The sequence below is a fragment of the Adiantum capillus-veneris genome, chromosome 13, assembly GCF_014529385.1.
Source record: "Adiantum capillus-veneris isolate H3 chromosome 13, ASM1452938v2, whole genome shotgun sequence".
In the NCBI taxonomy this organism is placed as follows: domain Eukaryota; kingdom Viridiplantae; phylum Streptophyta; class Polypodiopsida; order Polypodiales; family Pteridaceae; genus Adiantum; species Adiantum capillus-veneris.
Window position 1 is genome coordinate 23,649,968 of NC_140943.1, and position 17,879 is coordinate 23,667,846.

At 41.5% G+C, this 17,879-nt stretch overlaps 1 protein-coding gene across 1 annotated transcript; it reads right to left on the reverse strand.

Annotated features, from left to right (window-relative positions):
• Positions 1-10,358: 10,358 nt before the first annotated feature.
• Positions 10,359-10,883, reverse strand: LOC147443707 (uncharacterized). Its single transcript, XM_086528030.1, has 2 exons — positions 10,762-10,883; positions 10,359-10,602 (listed from the first exon to the last, which is right to left on the reverse strand). Exons 1-2 carry the CDS (start codon positions 10,881-10,883, stop codon positions 10,359-10,361), a joined length of 366 nt encoding a protein of 121 aa, XP_086384156.1.
• Positions 10,884-17,879: the final 6,996 nt, after the last annotated feature.

Below are 17,879 nucleotides of genomic sequence, written 5' to 3' on the forward strand. Positions count from 1 at the left end.
TTCCTTCCTACATCTATTCTCTATTACTCTCATAGATTAGACCACCAAAAATATTCATATTTTTATGGTAGACTTATAATGAGAGAGATTTATTTTGACCCCTTTATATTTTTTCCACCTATATTATTTATATTTGACATGTACATATTTTTTTTAGACCCCTCAATATTTGATTTTCTTAGTTGTACTATTCACTTATATCATGATCTCAAAAGTATCTTCAATTATAGACCTACCAAATAAGGTCAAGCGTATGTGGCATGCATGCATGCACTATGGGGGGCTCACTCTTGGAGGTATTCAAAAGAATCATCCAAAGAAGGATCCCACAAGGACTTTGTGCAGTGGAAAAAAACAGTCGGTTTTGCTGAATTTTTGAATATCACTTGCTCTCCGAATTTGAAAAGGTGATACAAACCAAAGTTGTAGCTCGTGGGCTGAACTTTTACCTCATATTTTTTTGAGCTACGAGCTGTGAGCTATGATTTTATTGGTGGACCCCAGTTTGCCCATGCTATGCAGCCACACTCCCTCTTCCACTTTATCATTTTTCTCTTTCACACACACTTCTCCACTCATCATCCCCACCTCTTTCACCACTCCTCTCTGCACCCTACTCACCTTCTTCTCAACCTTGAAGAATAAGAGAAACCATGGTGAACTCATGTCTCCTACACACACTTCCATTCCAAAATTGACCACCTAGTCTTATTTTTCCTCTTCCATATTACCCATATCTATCAAACAAACCACAAAATTCAGCCTCTTCTCTTGAAAGACAGCACCATGTTGATTGATCACTCATATTCAATTACCTTGGCTCTCAAGGAAGGTCAAGAGTGGAGAAAAAACGTACCATCAAAGCTAGTGGACCGTCAACAAGCGTCAAAATTGACCCTACTCAAGACACTTGGAGCATCAACATTGTAAGAAATCCATGTTTTCTTACCTATTAAGAGTGTTTTCTTCCTTATTTGTATCCTACATGGATACTCCCATTGTAAATATCCAATTCCATTTGAAAATCAATAAAAATACTAACTCTACTAATTTGCTAACACTAACCTAGTATGAAAAGTCCTATCACCTCCACTTCTCTCCTCTCTCTTTTCTTCATCTATCACCACCAACTTCTTGATAATTCCAAGCAAAATGAATTAGATAAGTGCTGAAAATCTAACCCAACCATGGTTAGAAGAGTAACCCTAGCCCTCAAAATTGCAATAAAAGGAGGGTGTAGCTAGCACAAAAGGGGGAGCCATAAGCAAGAGCACTATGGTATAGCTTGAGAATCCAAGCTCAACCTCTCTAGAAAGAGCTCTTGAGTGGAAGCTCATTGTCTTATGCATATGCATGTGTTGTATTAGGGGTGATTAGCAAGGGAACTCTATGCCATTGTAAGAGAGAGTGATCATTCAATTGAGAGTAGGAAATCTATCATTTCTCCTACTAGTGTAAGCCCAACATTTGCTGAATCAAGGAGGGTGGATTTGGACTAAGCTTGGATACTTTGTCTCTCTTCCAACGTGAAGTAATGGACAACATTGATGTGTAAGTGTCTTGGTGTTTTTTTTTAAGTTCTTGATATCTTGTCTCTGGGTGTTGTCATCAATTTAGCCATAAATCCCACATACTGTAAGAGGGCGACAGCGTGGAGAGGACTCCCCTGGCCTTAAGACAGTGATTGGGGTGGCTTTTCTTGTGATGTGTTGTGGTGTAATTTACTCAATCTATGTTGAAAAAATACTAATCTCGCTTTGATTGGTCACAGATTTGTAAGAAGGTATTAATGCAACAAGCACCCCCTCCTCCTTCTCTCTCTTTCTTACATATATAATTGTGTTTGCTTGATCAGTGCCGATACATTTCAAAGCAGCCTGAGCTCTCTCTCTCTCTCTCTCTCTCTCTCTCTCTCTCTCTCTCTCTCTCTCTCTCTCTCTCTCTCTCTCTCTCTCTACACATCCTAGTTCGCATCCAAAACTAGGTGGTGCCCCAAATTTGTGTAGGGTTAGGTTGCGGGTTTGTGTATGTGTTTGTTGTTTTTTTCCAACCCAAATCAATTGAGTAGCACAGGAGCATCACGAGAATTTGTATGATCCTTTTATTCCCATTGCAAGGCAAAAGGTGCACATAATTGTTAGTCCTAAGTTACAATTTCAACGAGTAAATCGTAGAATTTTGGACCTTCGTAGGTTGGCCGAGATAAACGCTTCAGTAAATCCTTTTATTTTTCCTCTTATTAGGTACGACCTTAGTTTGGACGTCTATATTTTTGTTTGTTTTAAGAATTAGGTCATGCACAAACCATGGATAATGGCCCAGGAATAGAGGTTTTCCCTTTTCATTTCACTCCACACATTAGAGTAAACATTGCAATTAGTAGAAAATTCCATTTTCAACAACTTATGGTATTCATGTTTGGTGCCCAAAGAGTAGGAGAAATTCTCGTGTAACCAAACCCTGTCATCCTACCTCTTATTGATTATCATAGGTCATTTGATGTGAATATTTTTATTTTGTTGTAGAACAGATTCCAATTTAGAAAATATTATTGAAAAAACAAAAACGTGAGTCACTTTGAAATCAATTCAATGGAGAGCCAACGCCAAATGTCTGGATATCCTCTTTTCTTTGGAGAGCCTAGAGAGGATGCATAATTATTTTTAGCGAATTTCAAGATGTCTTGCCGTATTAAGAGGATAATAACTGATCAAGAACGTGTAGAAATGTTTGAGGTGGTCCTTAGGAAAGATGCTAGTACTTGGTTTGACTCTCTGCCTGAGGAAGTTAAGGGGAATTACACGGAAGTTTTGAATCATTTCAAGAAATACTTCTTCGATCCCCAAAACACTCAAAAATTATGGCAAGACATTGTTTCTCATAAGCAAAAAGACTTAGATGACTACTACTTGTACAAGCAAGAGTTTCTACGTCTTTGGGCTCTATGGATACGAAATGTTTCTAACCCTAGTGATGGTGCAGAATTTCTAAAGAAGGAGAGGTTCATAGCCGGACTCTATCCTGACCTTAAGGTAAAAGTTGAGCGGGTGCACCTGCTACTTTTGATGTAGCAGAAACTAGGGCTGCTGAGAAGTATAGGATTCTCAAGTGCTTAATGGGAGAGGTTCCAATAGAAGGTCTTAGACCCAAAGGTAAGTCACAAGCATCAACATATAGGGAGCTTCCTGAGGTAACAACTGAAGTAATCGAGAAGTTAAATGAATCTTTAAGTAGCCTGTCAATTCACCTTGCACAAGCCATAGGTCCAAAGGCACAAGCAAAGAAGTTAGAAGAGAGAGAGCCACGACCTAGGAGAGTCTTGCAATGTTGGAATTGCGGAGAGTCTCGACATGGGATGTATAATTGTCCTTGGCCCCATGGGGAGCCAAGGAGACCTAACTTGAATTACCCAGTAATGAATGCAGGTGAAGGAATGGGTCAACAAACAAGGCTTCTACAAAGGCCAAATGGAACAAGACCACCTCCACAAGGGGTAGAAGGAGTTCCACCTTTGCGAGATCCAAATGTGCATGTGGTAGAGGTGACAAATTCAAATGAGGTTGACATGGAAGCAAATGGAATTAAGCGTGGTCAAGGAAATGGTAAAGAGAAAGAAGGAGTCACATCACAGAGTGACCATGGACAAGGCAAGAAGGCAAAGGAGACCAAGCAAGCTAAGAGGATTCGACGTCGTATCAATCTGGCTCCATACAACTTGTTGGAAGACATGAGAGGTAAGGGTCCTGATATCTAATGGCCTCAGTTTCTTGCATTATGTCCACAAGTTAGAAGGGATTTAACAAAGGCAATTAGCACTAGGAGAAAGGTAAAAGAGAGTGTGCCTGTTGTAAAAATTGCACATACTGAAATGAATGAGTATATTACACCTGTGCTAGATTGTTACATCAAAGGAAGATTGGTTAGGAAAGGTCTAGTGGATGGGGGTGCACAAATTTGCATCATGACAGAGGGACTCATGCAAAAACTAGGCATGCACATCCATGAGACACCTGAAATCAAAGTAAAAATGGAAAACAATAGCAAGGCTAGGTGCGTAGGCATTTGTAAAAATGTCTTTGTGGAGGCCTTTGGCATTAAGAAGGCGGTGGATTTTTATGTTATGTCGACCAAGGGAAATGGTTATCCATTTATCCTAGGAAGACCATGGCTAATGAAAATGCGAGCTTTGCAGGATTGGGAAAGTGGAAAGTTGATCTGCAGGAATGACAATCATAAGAAGGTTGTCTTTGACATGAAGAAGCAACGGCAAGAGGATCTCCATGAAGAATCATCTCAAAGTGAGACGGAGGAAGGCTGGACCGATAGCACTTCAGAAGGAGAAAGTAGCGGCAACATTACTGAAGAGGAGTCTTCCATTGAATTCATGGAGGTAAGGTTTAAGCAAAACAACCAAGAGACCTCTTGCCCGGGTTTGGAAGAGGTAGGTTCCCAAGAGAACCAAAAAGTGGAAGATGAAAGAATGCTAGAAGGTATGTTATCTACAACACTTACAAAGGATGAAAGAGAGGAGCTCAAAGGTGTGTTAAGAAAATTTCCTAGGCTTTTTGCTAAAGACTACACCGATGTGCATGGAGTAGAGTTCAACACAAAATTGAGTTGAAGCCAGAGGCCACACCTAAGGCTCAGAAGCTACGAAGGCTAGGAGTCATCAAGGAGCAGGCTTTACTCAAGGAGGTAAGAAAGCTTCTAACAGCAGGTTTCATTTATCCAGTGGAGAATTCAGAGTGGGTCTCTCCCGTTGTTGTCACTCCTAAGAAAAACGGCAAGTGGAGGGTGTGTGTGGATTACCATCCACTCAATGAGGCAACAAAAAGAGATCACTTTCCCCTCCCATTTCAAGATGAGATACTAAATCAGGTAGCTGGTCATGAGAAGTACATTGTGTGTGATGGCTACTCGGGTTACTTTCAAATAGGTATCGCATTGGAAGATCATTTGAAAACAACCTTCATCACTCCTTGGGGTTGTTATGCTTTTAGAGTCATGCCATTTGGCCTGACAAATGCTCCTGCAACTTTCCAACGCTTCATGAACATGGTGTTTCAAGCATTCTTTGGAAAGTCCATTAGGGTTTTTATTGATGATTTTTGCATTTATAGCTCAAAATCATTGCATCTACAAAGGGTAGAAGAAGGTTTAAAGAAGCTCTACAACATGGGAGGTCAACTCAACCCCGACAAGTGTCACATAGGTGAGGATGAAGTGATCTTGCTTGGTCACAAGGTTTCCTATAAAGGCATTGAGGTGGATCCTTCAAAGGCAAAGGCTCTTATTGAGCTCCCATCACCCAAGAATCTCAAAGAGGTCATCTCATTCATTCAAAAGGTGAAGTATGTGTCACGCTTTATTCACTTAGCTTCGGAGTTGCTTCATCATTTGCAAAAGTTGACACAACAAGTAGAATTTGCATGGTCTAATGAGCTTGAAGAGTAGGGTCATGAATTCTTTGGAGAGAGGCTACACGCAGGCATAACTCATGATGCTTTCTCGCATGTTTGCGGTGAGAAAGTTTAGATCCTACTTGCTACCAAAACCTTTTGTAATTCTTACTGTGCAGAAAATTTTTTTCCTTGGGTGTCATCTCAAATGAATCTTTGCACTAGGATCTCAAAGTGGATTATGGAATTGCAAGAGCTCCAATACTCTTTCAAGGTAGAAGATAGTGTGCCTGCACAATTGGTAGGGATCCTTACTTATAGGGTACATGAGAAGGGGATTAAGGTGCCTGAAGTAAAGACCCTACCATTGCCACCACCTAAAAGTATTCCTAATGCTTTTACCTTATTCTTTGATGGAGCTTTTTGACGAGCCACAAGAAAAGAAGGGGGAGGGCTAGTGTTGCTCAACCCAAGTGGGGAGGTGGTCATGAAAGAGAAGGTCAATCTACCAGGTTCAACTAGCAACAATGAAGCAGAATACGACACACTACTTCATGGTTTAAAGATATACATTGGCCAAGGTATACAACGTCTCATGGTAAAAGGGGATGCACTTCTCATTGTGAAGCAAATTTTAGGCATTTGGGCATGCAAGAATGAAAGCCTAAGGACAAAAGTTCATGCCATTCGTAGATTGTTTAATCAAGTTGAAGAAGTGCAACTATATCATATTCCTAGGAAACAGAATGAAGATGCCGATTTACTTGCACAGCAAGTAGTTACATGTGTTGAGAAAGAAGTACAGGTCATCATGGTGGCAGCAACTGTCAAGCAACTGAGATACCAGGGATTGGAGCCATTGACTCCCATTATTAGCTACATTTTGGAGGGTGAGTTTTCACAAGACTTCACGAAGGCTCAGAAGAGGAGACTCATGAAGAAGGCAAGCGCGTATCTCTTCCTAGAAGGATCCCTCTATCAAAGAGGGAAGGATCAAGTGTGCAGAAGAGTACCAACTATCAAGGAAATTCCAGCCATTCTAAAAGGTTTGCATGAAGAGGCATGTGGTGGTCATTTTGCCCAAGAGTTAACTGTGAAGAAGATTTTGCTTGCGGGGTATGTTTGGCCAAGTCTGCATGTGGATGTCCAACATTGGTGTAAAAGTTGTCACAATTGTCATGTAAATGGGAATAGAAGATTGGTTTATGGTCCAAGGCAAATCGTGCTTGCAAATGGACCCTTTGAAAAGTGGGGCATTGATGCTATGGGTCCTCTGCCTAGGACAAAAAATGGTAAACTCTACATTCTAGTGGCTGTAAACTATATGACTAGGTGGGTGGAAGCACAAAGTGTGGCAAAGGTAAATGAGAGGACAGTGAGCAAATTTGTCTACACTCACATTTGTTGTAGATTTCTCACACCTTTGGAGATTGTCTCTGATAATGGTCCAGGGTTTAAAAAGGGCTTGCTCACAGTAGTTTGTGAAGAACTTCACATTCTACATCGTCATAGTACACCCTACTATCCCCAATCAAATGGTTTGGTAGAAAAAGCTGATGGTGTCATTGCAGGCATCATTAGAAAGATGGTGAAAAACAAGACAAAGTTGTGGGATGACTTCTTGGATGGTTCCTTGTGGGCGTATCGAACCACATATAGCGAAGCCACGGAGTTCACACCATTTCACTTGGTCTATGATCAAGAGGCTTTACAACCAATTGAGCTCAACATTCCAACAATGCGACCTCATGGCAAAGCAACACAAGATGATCAAGAAGCATGGATGGATCGACTTCTTACCTTAGCTGAGCTTGAGTGGAAAAGAGAAGCAGCATACGAGTGCTACAAGAGGAAAGCCACACAGACGAAGGAAAAGCTTGACAAGAAACTGAAGGACAAAGGCATCAAAGAAGGAGATCTTGTGCTAAGGTATGACAATCGACTCGATAACCGTTTTGATGCCAAGTTTGAAACTAGATGGCAGGGGCCATACATAGTCAAGAAGGCTTTCAATTCAAGTTACTATCAACTTATGGACTTGAATGGGAAAGAGCACTCCAGGAAGGTAAACGGGTATCGCTTGAAGCCTTATTTGATTCGCCTTCTACCAAAGGATCTACCAAAGATCTGTCAAAAGGCAACTATCTCATGTAAGTATTGTTCCATGAAGCATGAGTGTAACTCAAACCAAAATTCCAAGGGGCCAAACAATGAAGAGCTTGTCAAGGACTCTGAAACACTCTCTTTGGAAAAGATGCTTTATGATGGTACATGAATATACCATCATCCTAGGGGAGGGCTAATGATAGCCGTTTTTCGGCTCTCTGTAATTTCCATAGTGAGTTACCTAACCCTATGAAATCACTCAAACACTGTGGTTACACTCACCCTTTCACTGTATATAGGTGTATGTGAGTTCGGGGACTTTTCCCATATCTTCTTAAAAACCCTCAATTACCTAGTCACTGGGCTAGTTGAGCCAAATATATATATATATATATATAAGTATATTATGGCCCATTTATGTGTAAATATTTCATTGTATATAGGCCTAAATAAAAGGATTTTTCATAATTATTTTGGTATTTATTTAAATATTTCTACCTATGGTGTGTTATTTATGTTATGTACATTGACTCACGATTACCATATTTTTTCTTACCATTTTGCATACTCTTTATTCCATATAAAAATAATTTCATGCAAGCTTCTCTTATTTTTGGTGTAACTCCATCCCAACAAAAATCCAAAAAAATTAGTTCTATTTATGTGTATATTTTTTCACTATTGTGATTTTTTCCTTCCTACATATATTCTCTATTACTCTCATAAATTAGACCACCAAAAATATTCATATTTTTATGGTAGACTTATAATGAGAGAGATTTATTTTGACCCCTTTATATTTTTTCCACCTATATTATTTATATTTGACATGTACATATTTTTTTAGACCCCTCGGTATTTGATTTTCTTAGTTGTACTATTCACTTATATCATGATCTTAACAATATTTTCAATTATAGACCTACCAAATAAGGTCAAGGGTATGTGCCATGCATGCATGCACTATGGGGGGCTCACTCTTGGAGGTATTCAAAAGAATCATCCAAATAAGGACCCCACAAGGACTTTGTGCAGTGGAAAAAAACAGTCGGTTTTGCTGAATTTTTAAAGATCACTTGTTCTCCGAATTTGAAAAGGTGATACAAACCAAAGTTGTAGCTCGTGGGCTGAACTTTTACCTCATATTTTTTTGAGCTACGAGCTGTGAGCTATGATTTTATTGGTGGACCCCAGTTTGCCCATGCTATGCAACCACACTCCCTCTTCCACTTTATCATTTTCCTCTTTCACACACACTTCTCCACTCATCATCCCCACCTCTCTCACCACTCCTCTCTGCACCCTACTCACCTTCTTCTCAACCTTGAAGAGTAAGAGAAACCATGGTGAACTCATGTCTCCTACACACACTTCCATTCCAAAATTGACCACCTAGTCTCATTTTTCCTTTTCCATATTACCCATATCTATCAAAAAAACCACAAAATTCAGCCTTTTCTCTTGAAAGACAGCACCATGTTGATTGATTACTCATATTCAATTACCTTGGCTCTCAAGGAAGGTCAAGAGTGGAGAAAAAACGTACCGTCAAAGCTAGTGGACCGTCAACAAGCGTCAAAATTGACCCTACTCAAGACACTTGGAGCATCAACATTGTAAGAAATCCATGTTTTCTTACCTATTAAGAGTGTTTTCTTCCTTATTTGTATCCTACATGGATACTCCCATTGTAAATATCCAATTCCATTTGAAAATCAATAAAAATACTAACTCTACTAGTTTGCTAACACTAACCTAGTATGAAAAGTCCTATCACCTCCACTTCTCTCCTCTCTCTTTTCTTCATCCATCACCACCAACTTCTTGATAATTCCAAGCAAAATAAATTAGATAAGTGCTGAAAATCTAACCCAACCATGGTTAGAAGAGTAACCCTAGCCCTCAAAATTGCAATAAAAGGAGGGTGTAGCTAGCACAAAAGGGGGAGCCATAAGCAAGAGCACTATGCTATAGCTTCAGAAGCCAAGCTCAACCTCTCTAGAAGGAGCTCTTGAGTGGAAGCTCATTGTCTTATGCATATGCATGTGTTGTATTAGGGGTGATTAGCAAGGGAACTCTATGCCATTGTAAGAGAGAGTGATCATTCAATTGAGAGTAGGAAATCTATCATTTCTCCTACTAGTGTAAGCCCAACATTTGCTGAATCAAGGAGGGTGGATTTGGACTAAGCTTGGATACTTTGTCTCTCTTCCAACGTGAAGTAATGGACAACATTGATGTGTAAGTGTCTTGATGGTTTTTTTAAGTTCTTGATATCTTGTCTCTGGGTGTTGTCATCAATTTAGCCATAAATCCCACATACTGTAAGAGGGCGACAGGGTGGAGAGGACTCCCCTGGCCTTAAGACAGTGATTGGGGTGGCTTTTCTTGTGATGTGTTGTGGTGTAATTTACTCAAGCTATGTTGAACAAATAATAATCTCGCTTTGATTGGTCATGACAGATTTGTAAGAAGGTATTAATGCAACAAGCACCCCCTCCCCCTTCTCTCTCTTTCTTACATATATAATTGTGTTTGCTTGATTACTGCCAATACATTTCAAAGCAGCGTGAGCACTCTCTCTCTCTCTCTCTCTCTCTCTCTCTCTCTCTCTCTCTCTCTCTCTCTCTCTCTCTCTCTCTCTCTCTCTCTCTCTCTCTCTCTCTCTCTACGCGTCCTAGTTCACATCCAAAACTAGGCGGTGCCCCAAATTTGTGTAGGGTTAGGTTGAGGGTTTGTGTGTGTGTTTGTTGTTTTTTCCAACCCCAACCCAATTGAGCAGCACGGGAGCCTAGAAGAGTGCTTAGAGGCCACTCTTCTTGTTGCCCGCCCTGGACCGCCCCAGTAGTTAGGTCATGTGGGTGCGGAGTTGGAGAGATAAAATCCGAGGCTATCGATATGGGTACCAGAGCTACCATGGAAGTCGACGATCTTAGGGTAGATGAGCTCACCATTTTTGTCAGCAGGGAAGATGACCAGCGGCACCGTGGAGACGACCACACCAAGAGCCACGTTGCCCATGTACTTGGGACCAAGGAAGACGGTGTTGTATTGACCGACCATGACAGAAATATCAGCGACAGTGGCATCAGAGGAGCTGAAATCGATGTGAGATCAAATATGTATACATTATTGGAAGCACTCTTAATGATCGTATAAATAGATGAAATCCATGAATATTACCTCTTTCTTGATACCCAGAGTGCCACCATGGTGCATGGTAGTGCCGTTGCCATAGGCAACATGGATGTCGGACAGGAGACTGGGCTGGTAGTAGATGGTAAGCTTTGACACTCCACCGTTGTCCCAACCATCATCGAAGGCATCCCCACCATCACCTCCCCATGGCCCAGCCTTCACTGCAGATGACGTAGCCATGCTCTCTTGATCACACACTAGGAGGAGTGATACTGCTTGCAAAACTTGCTCATGCCACGCTCATTTTATACTACAACTAGCTCAAATTTGATCACGTGTATGTTAGTACTATGCACTATAAAAACTATCAAGAGAGCTTTTCACGCTTTTCTTTGAAATAATTGGGAGTACTGTTTTCTTTTCAGCACTACAGTAGTACTTCACAAGGTGAAAACTCAAATTTGATCTTAGTACTTCGTTATATAAAAACTATAAGAGAGCTTGTCATGCGTTTCTTTAATATAATTGGGAGTACTTTCTGCATTGCACCAATATTTCACAAGGTGATAACTGATAAGGTGATAACTCAAGTAGGTGTCTCAAAAGGTCTTTTTCTGAGGTGCTTTATTAGGAGCTAGGAATCACTAATAGATTACCCTTGAAGATGCTTGCTCATCTCAAAATTGAAGGAAAGTCGACTGGATCAGCTTGTGACTCTAGCTTCTGTGAACACATAATGGAGGCTCTAGTCGAGCTTTAAATATATATTCTCTTCTTTTGTATCCCTTGTTTATAAGATAAATGTAAGCATAGAATCATTTTAAGTTTTTACTATCTTTTTAAAAAATTTAAATCAATCCAATTTCTTATGCTTAAATGATTGTGAGAATTAAAAAAATGATATTCTCTTTAGTGACTTCTTGTGAGTGCTTGGTAACATTCTTTTACTGATTTCTTTAATTGACAAGTGGGATAACTGTGTTAGGAAATAAGACGTAGCTAAATAGATAATTGAGTAGATTACTTAATGGAGAGAGACAGATTTATATACACGAGATTATAGAGTAGAGAGAGAGAGAGAGAGTACACACGATATACGTGGTTCACCCAATGTGGGCTACGTCCACGGGAAAGCAGCCACTCAATGGCTTTAGTACTTCAAAACAAGAAGTAGTTTACAAAGGGATTATACCCTTAATGGAGCTCCCGCCTTGCTTCACTCTCACCACCTCACACTCACCTTGTTGCATCAACTTCACACTATGAAATGTGTGTAGAAATGGCCTCCTTTTATAGGCCAAAAGGGCTGCCCTCTCTAATGAGAGACAGCCATCTGTAGCCGCCCTTGTGCGAATAAGTCCAAATCGGACCCTCCAATCCGCCCATGTGTGGCCGCCCTTGAGAAGACAAGTCCGCTTTTGAATTCGGCCACCGGCCATTGACTTCCGACCACAGGCCACCGGCCATTGACTTCCGACCACCGGCCATCGGCCATTGACTACCGGCCACCGGCCAACTAACCGGTTGTTTTCCGACCACTTTCCGGCCTTTAAAGTTGCCCCTGATTCTTGTCCGTGAAAATTTTGGTTTCCGGTGAGTGATTTTCCTTCACGCACGATGTCTTCTCCTCATAATGGGGGCCTTACAAATGTGCGCTTTTACCACAAAAAATTACAAGGGTAAATCAGGCTCCATACTTAACAATCTCCCACTTGGAGACTGATCTCCAAACCAAACCTGTGATTGCTTTCCATTCTGGCTTCTTATCCTTGAATGCCGATTGAAGATGAGCAAAAGCTCAACTTCTCCTTGTTGACCACCTTTGTAAACATGTCTGCAGGATTTTCACTTGTATGCACCTTTCCTAGCTTTAGTTGTCCCTCTTCCAAAAGAGTGCGTATGAAGTGATATCTCACCTCAATGTGCTTTGTCCTTGAATGACAGGCTGAGTTCTTCGCAAGATGGATAGCGCTTTGGCTGTCACTGTACAAGACACAATTGTCTTGTTTGAATACAAGCTCTTCTAAGAATCTGTGAAGCCATAGAATTTCTTTGCTTGCCTCCGTCATTGCTACATACTCTACTTCCGTGGTAGAAAGTGAAACCACTTTCTGCATCTTTGAAGCCCAGCTTACTGTTGTGCCTCCAACTATGAACACATAGCCAGTAGTGCTCCTTCGAGTATCTTTGTCACCTGCCATATCTGCATCAGCATACCCTTCTAGAAAAATATCAGTTCCTCCAAAATACAAAGCATTTGTTGTTGTCCCTTTTAGATACCTAAGTATCCACTTCACAGCTTGCCAATGCTCTTTACCTGGGTTGTCCATGAACCTACTCACAACTCCCACTGCATGTGCAATGTCTGGCCTTGTCCAGACCATAGCATACATTAGAGAACCTACCGCTGCAGCATATGGAACTTTAGACATATAGGCTATCTCCTCTTGTGTCTTTGGACACATATCCTTCGTTAGTTTAAAATGACTAGCCAAAGGTGTAGAAACTGGTTTTGCATTTTGCATTGCAAACCTTTCTAGTACCTTCTTGATGTAATCTTCTTGAGATAGCTTTATTGTCTTCTTCGTCCTGTCCCTTGATATTTTCATACCAAGTATCCTCTTTGCAGCACCTAAATCTTTCATTGAAAAAGATTTGGACAGCTCCTCTTTTAGGTCTTTGATGTCCAGCATGTTAGCACTTGCAATCAACATGTCATTAACATACAACATTAGGATGATGAATTTCCCATCTCCCAAATTCTCCGTGTAGACGCAGTGATCCGAGTTGCATCTTGTGAATCCATGATCCAACATCCATCAATCAAACTTCAAGTACCATTGTCTTGATGCTTGCTTTAAACCATACAAGCTCTTCTTTAATCTGCAAACCATTTTCTCCTTACCTTTTACTTCATACCCCTTTGGTTGAAGCATGTAGATTTCCTCCTCTAAGTCACCGTGAGGGAATGCCGTATTTACATCCATTTGCTCGAGATTTAGATCATGAGCAGCCACAAGGCTTAAGACAAGCCTAATTGAGTTCATTTTTACAACAGGAGAAAATATTTCATTGAAGTCAATACCTTTCTTTTGAGAAAAACCTTTTACCACAAGCCTAGACTTGTACCTTTTCTTCCCACCTTCTTTTTCCTTTATCTTGTACACCCATTTGTTTTGAAGTGCCCGCTTACCTTTAGGCAACTCAACCAACTCCCATGTTTGGTTGTGATGTAGTGAGTCCATCTCCACTTGCATGCTCTTCGTCCATTCTTCTTTGGATTCATGTTGCATAGCTTCTTCATATGATTCCGGCTCTCTAGAATCTGAGATCAAGAGATGGTTGAAGGAAGGAACAAACCTTTCTGGAGGTCTACTTGCTCTTGTAGATCTTTGGGGAATAGGTTGAGGCTCCTCATTTGGTTGACGTTGTTGCACATTGTCACCGTTTGCAGTCCTTGAGTCTTCACCGTCCTCAAGCTCCATGTACTCATCACCTGTTTCTTTTGTTTGTTTTCTTTCCAAGTAATCTTTGTACATATTTTGTTCGTTAAAAATTACATCCCTACTCCTTAAGATTTTACCATCTTCAGGATTCCATAGGCGATACCCAAAGTCTCCTTCTCCATAGCCAATGAAGAAACACTTTTTGGACTTTGCATCTAACTTTGATCTTAGGCTTCTATCTATGTGCATGAAAGCCTCACACCCAAACACTTTGAGAAATGCATAATTCACCGGTTTACCTGTCCATGCCTCTTCTGGAACTCCCCCATCCAATGCCGTTGAGGGTGACCGATTGATTAAGTACACAGACGTACTTACAGCTTCTGCCCAAAGCTCAAGCGGTAGGCCTGCATGTAGCCGCATGCTTCGTGCTCGTTCCATGATTGTCATGTTCATCCTTTCCGAAATCCCATTTTGTTGAGGTGTCCTTGGGGTTGTCCTTTGCCTCCGAATGCCATTGCTAGCACAAAAGCTTTCAAAAGCTTGGCTGCAATATTCGCCTCCATTGTCAGATCTGAGGCATTTAACCTTGGTACCTGTTTCATTCTCCACAAAGGCTTTCCACCTTTGAAATATGGAAAATACATCGGATTTATTCTTCATGACATAAACCCATGTTTTTCTAGTCGCATCGTCTATGAATGTTACATAGTACAATGAGCCACCAAGTGATGGTGTACTTGCAGGACCCCAAACATCAGAATGAACCAACTCAAGTTTTTTATTTTTTCTTTCATTTCCTGATTTTTGAAATTTTACCCTCTTTTGTTTACCATAAACACAATCTTCACAGAACTCTAAGTCCACTTCTTTCAAACCTGGTAGAAGCTTCTTTGTTTGAAGGATTTGCATTCCTTTGGCACTCATATGCCCAGGTCGGTAGTGCCACACCGCACTGTCAACTTCTGTAGTTGCTGCACAAGCTGAAGGTTGCGTGCTAACAGTACACAAGTAAAGTGTACCGACTTTTTCACCCTTGGCAACCACCAAAGATCCCTTTGAGATCTTCCACCGTTTGTTTCCGAATGCAATGTTGTGACCTTCATCGTCCAATTGTCCTGTAGAGATCAAATTTTTGCGAAGAGAAGGAACATGCCTAACATCTTTAAGCTTCCATTCATTTCCGTTAGCAGTTTTGACAAAAACTGTACCTTTGCCGACAATCTCACAAGCTTCATCATCTCCCAAGTATACATACCCAAAATTACCTTTGGTGTAGTCTTGGAAATGTTGCTTGTGTGGTGTCGCATGGAATGAAGCCCCGGAATCTACTATCCAGGAATTAGACACATTGTCTAATGAGAGAATTAGAGCATCTTGCTCTACTTTACCTGCCACATTGGCCTCCGATGTTGGCTTGTTGTCTTGAGACTCTGTCTCCTCCTTCTTCTTGGACCAGCAATCCTTCTTGACGTGGCCCTTCTTGCCGCAGTTCCAACATTCAAGAACTGACTTTGTGCGTGACTTGCTCCGCCTTGAGCGATCACGACCCTTTTGGTTTTTGAACCTCTCCTTAAGCCTTCCTCTTGTTTCCACTGATAGTGCAGCACTTGATGATTCTCCTGTGCTTCTCCTTCACATTTCCTCGCTTAGGAGAACACCCACAACATCATCAAACTTAAGAGTATTTGTGCCAGAGATAGAATTACTTACAGCCATCACAAGGCTGTCCCAACTATCCGGTAGAGATGATAGTATAAGGAGAGCTCGCACTTCGTCATCGAAATTGATTTTCACTGATCGAAGTTGACTTATGTTTGTGTTAAAGTCATTCAGGTGTTCTGCAACTGAACCATTCTCTGCCATCTTTAGATTGAACAAGCGCTTCATAAGAAATACCTTATTGGATGTCGATGGTTTCTCGTAGAAGTCGTCAAGTGACTTCATCAAGTCCTCCGTGGTCTTCATCTCCGAAACATTGAAGGCCACCGTTGACGCCAAGCTTAGCCGGATTGTTCCCAGTGCCTTTCGATCAAGGACAATCCATGCTTCATCTGCCATTGTTGCGGGCTTCTTCGCAAGACCGCCTAGTGGCAAATAGAGGTCCTTCTGGTAGAGATAGTCTTCAATCTGCATCTTCCAATGTTGGTAGTTTTTGCCGTTGAACTTCTCAATCTTGAGCTTCCCTTCCTCCGCCATAACTCCCACTCAATTCAAGGAATCCTTTCCTTAAGATAATTTAGCTACGAACAAACCTTCCTCTGATACCAGTTGTTAGGAAATAAGACGTAGCTAAATAGATAATTGAGTAGATTACTTAATGGAGAGAGACAGATTTATATACACGAGATTATAGAGTAGAGAGAGAGAGAGAGAGAGAGTACACACGATATACGTGGTTCACCCAATGTGGGCTACGTCCACGGGAAAGCAGCCACTCAATGGCTTTAGTACTTCAAAACAAGAAGTAGTTTATAAAGGGATTATACCCTTAATGGAGCTCCCGCCTTGCTTCACTCTCACCACCTCACACTCACCTTGTTGCATCAACTTCACACTATGAAATGTGTGTAGAAATGGCCTCCTTTTATAGGCCAAAAGGGCTGCCCTCTCTAATGAGAGACAGCCATCTGTAGCCGCCCTTGTGCGAATAAGTCCAAATCGGACCCTCCAATCCGCCCATGTGTGGCCGCCCTTGAGAAGACAAGTCCGCTTTTGAATTCGGCCACCGGCCATTGACTTCCGACCACAGGCCACCGGCCATTGACTTCCGACCACCGGCCATCGGCCATTGACTACCGGCCACCGGCCAACTAACCGGTTGTTTTTCGACCACTTTCCGGCTGCCGTCCGGCCATAATATTCCGGCGAAAAGGAATATTCCGGCCAAGCTTCAGAAGCCAAGCTCAACCTCTCTAGAAGGAGCTCTTGAGTGGAAGCTCATTGTCTTATGCATATGCATGTGTTGTATTAGGGGTGATTAGCAAGGGAACTCTATGCCATTGTAAGAGAGAGTGATCATTCAATTGAGAGTAGGAAATCTATCATTTCTCCTACTAGTGTAAGCCCAACATTTGCTGAATCAAGGAGGGTGGATTTGGACTAAGCTTGGATACTTTGTCTCTCTTCCAACGTGAAGTAATGGACAACATTGATGTGTAAGTGTCTTGATGGTTTTTTTAAGTTCTTGATATCTTGTCTCTGGGTGTTGTCATCAATTTAGCCATAAATCCCACATACTGTAAGAGGGCGACAGGGTGGAGAGGACTCCCCTGGCCTTAAGACAGTGATTGGGGTGGCTTTTCTTGTGATGTGTTGTGGTGTAATTTACTCAAGCTATGTTGAACAAATAATAATCTCGCTTTGATTGGTCATGACAGATTTGTAAGAAGGTATTAATGCAACAAGCACCCCCTCCCCCTTCTCTCTCTTTCTTACATATATAATTGTGTTTGCTTGATTACTGCCAATACATTTCAAAGCAGCGTGAGCACTCTCTCTCTCTCTCTCTCTCTCTCTCTCTCTCTCTCTCTCTCTCTCTCTCTCTCTCTCTCTCTCTCTCTCTCTCTCTCTCTCTCTCTCTCTCTCTCTCTCTCTCTCTCTCTCTACGCGTCCTAGTTCACATCCAAAACTAGGCGGTGCCCCAAATTTGTGTAGGGTTAGGTTGAGGGTTTGTGTGTGTGTTTGTTGTTTTTTCCAACCCCAACCCAATTGAGCAGCACGGGAGCCTAGAAGAGTGCTTAGAGGCCACTCTTCTTGTTGCCCGCCCTGGACCGCCCCAGTAGTTAGG

Coding starts and splice junctions, on each gene's coding strand:
- LOC147443707 (XM_086528030.1), bottom strand. CDS start 10,883: ATGGCTACGTCATCTGCAGTGAAGGCTGGGCCATGGGGAGGTGATGGT. Junction 10,603..10,761: donor TACTACCAGCCCAGTCTCCT/GTCCGACATCCA, acceptor CATCGATTTCAG/CTCCTCTGATGCCACTGTCG.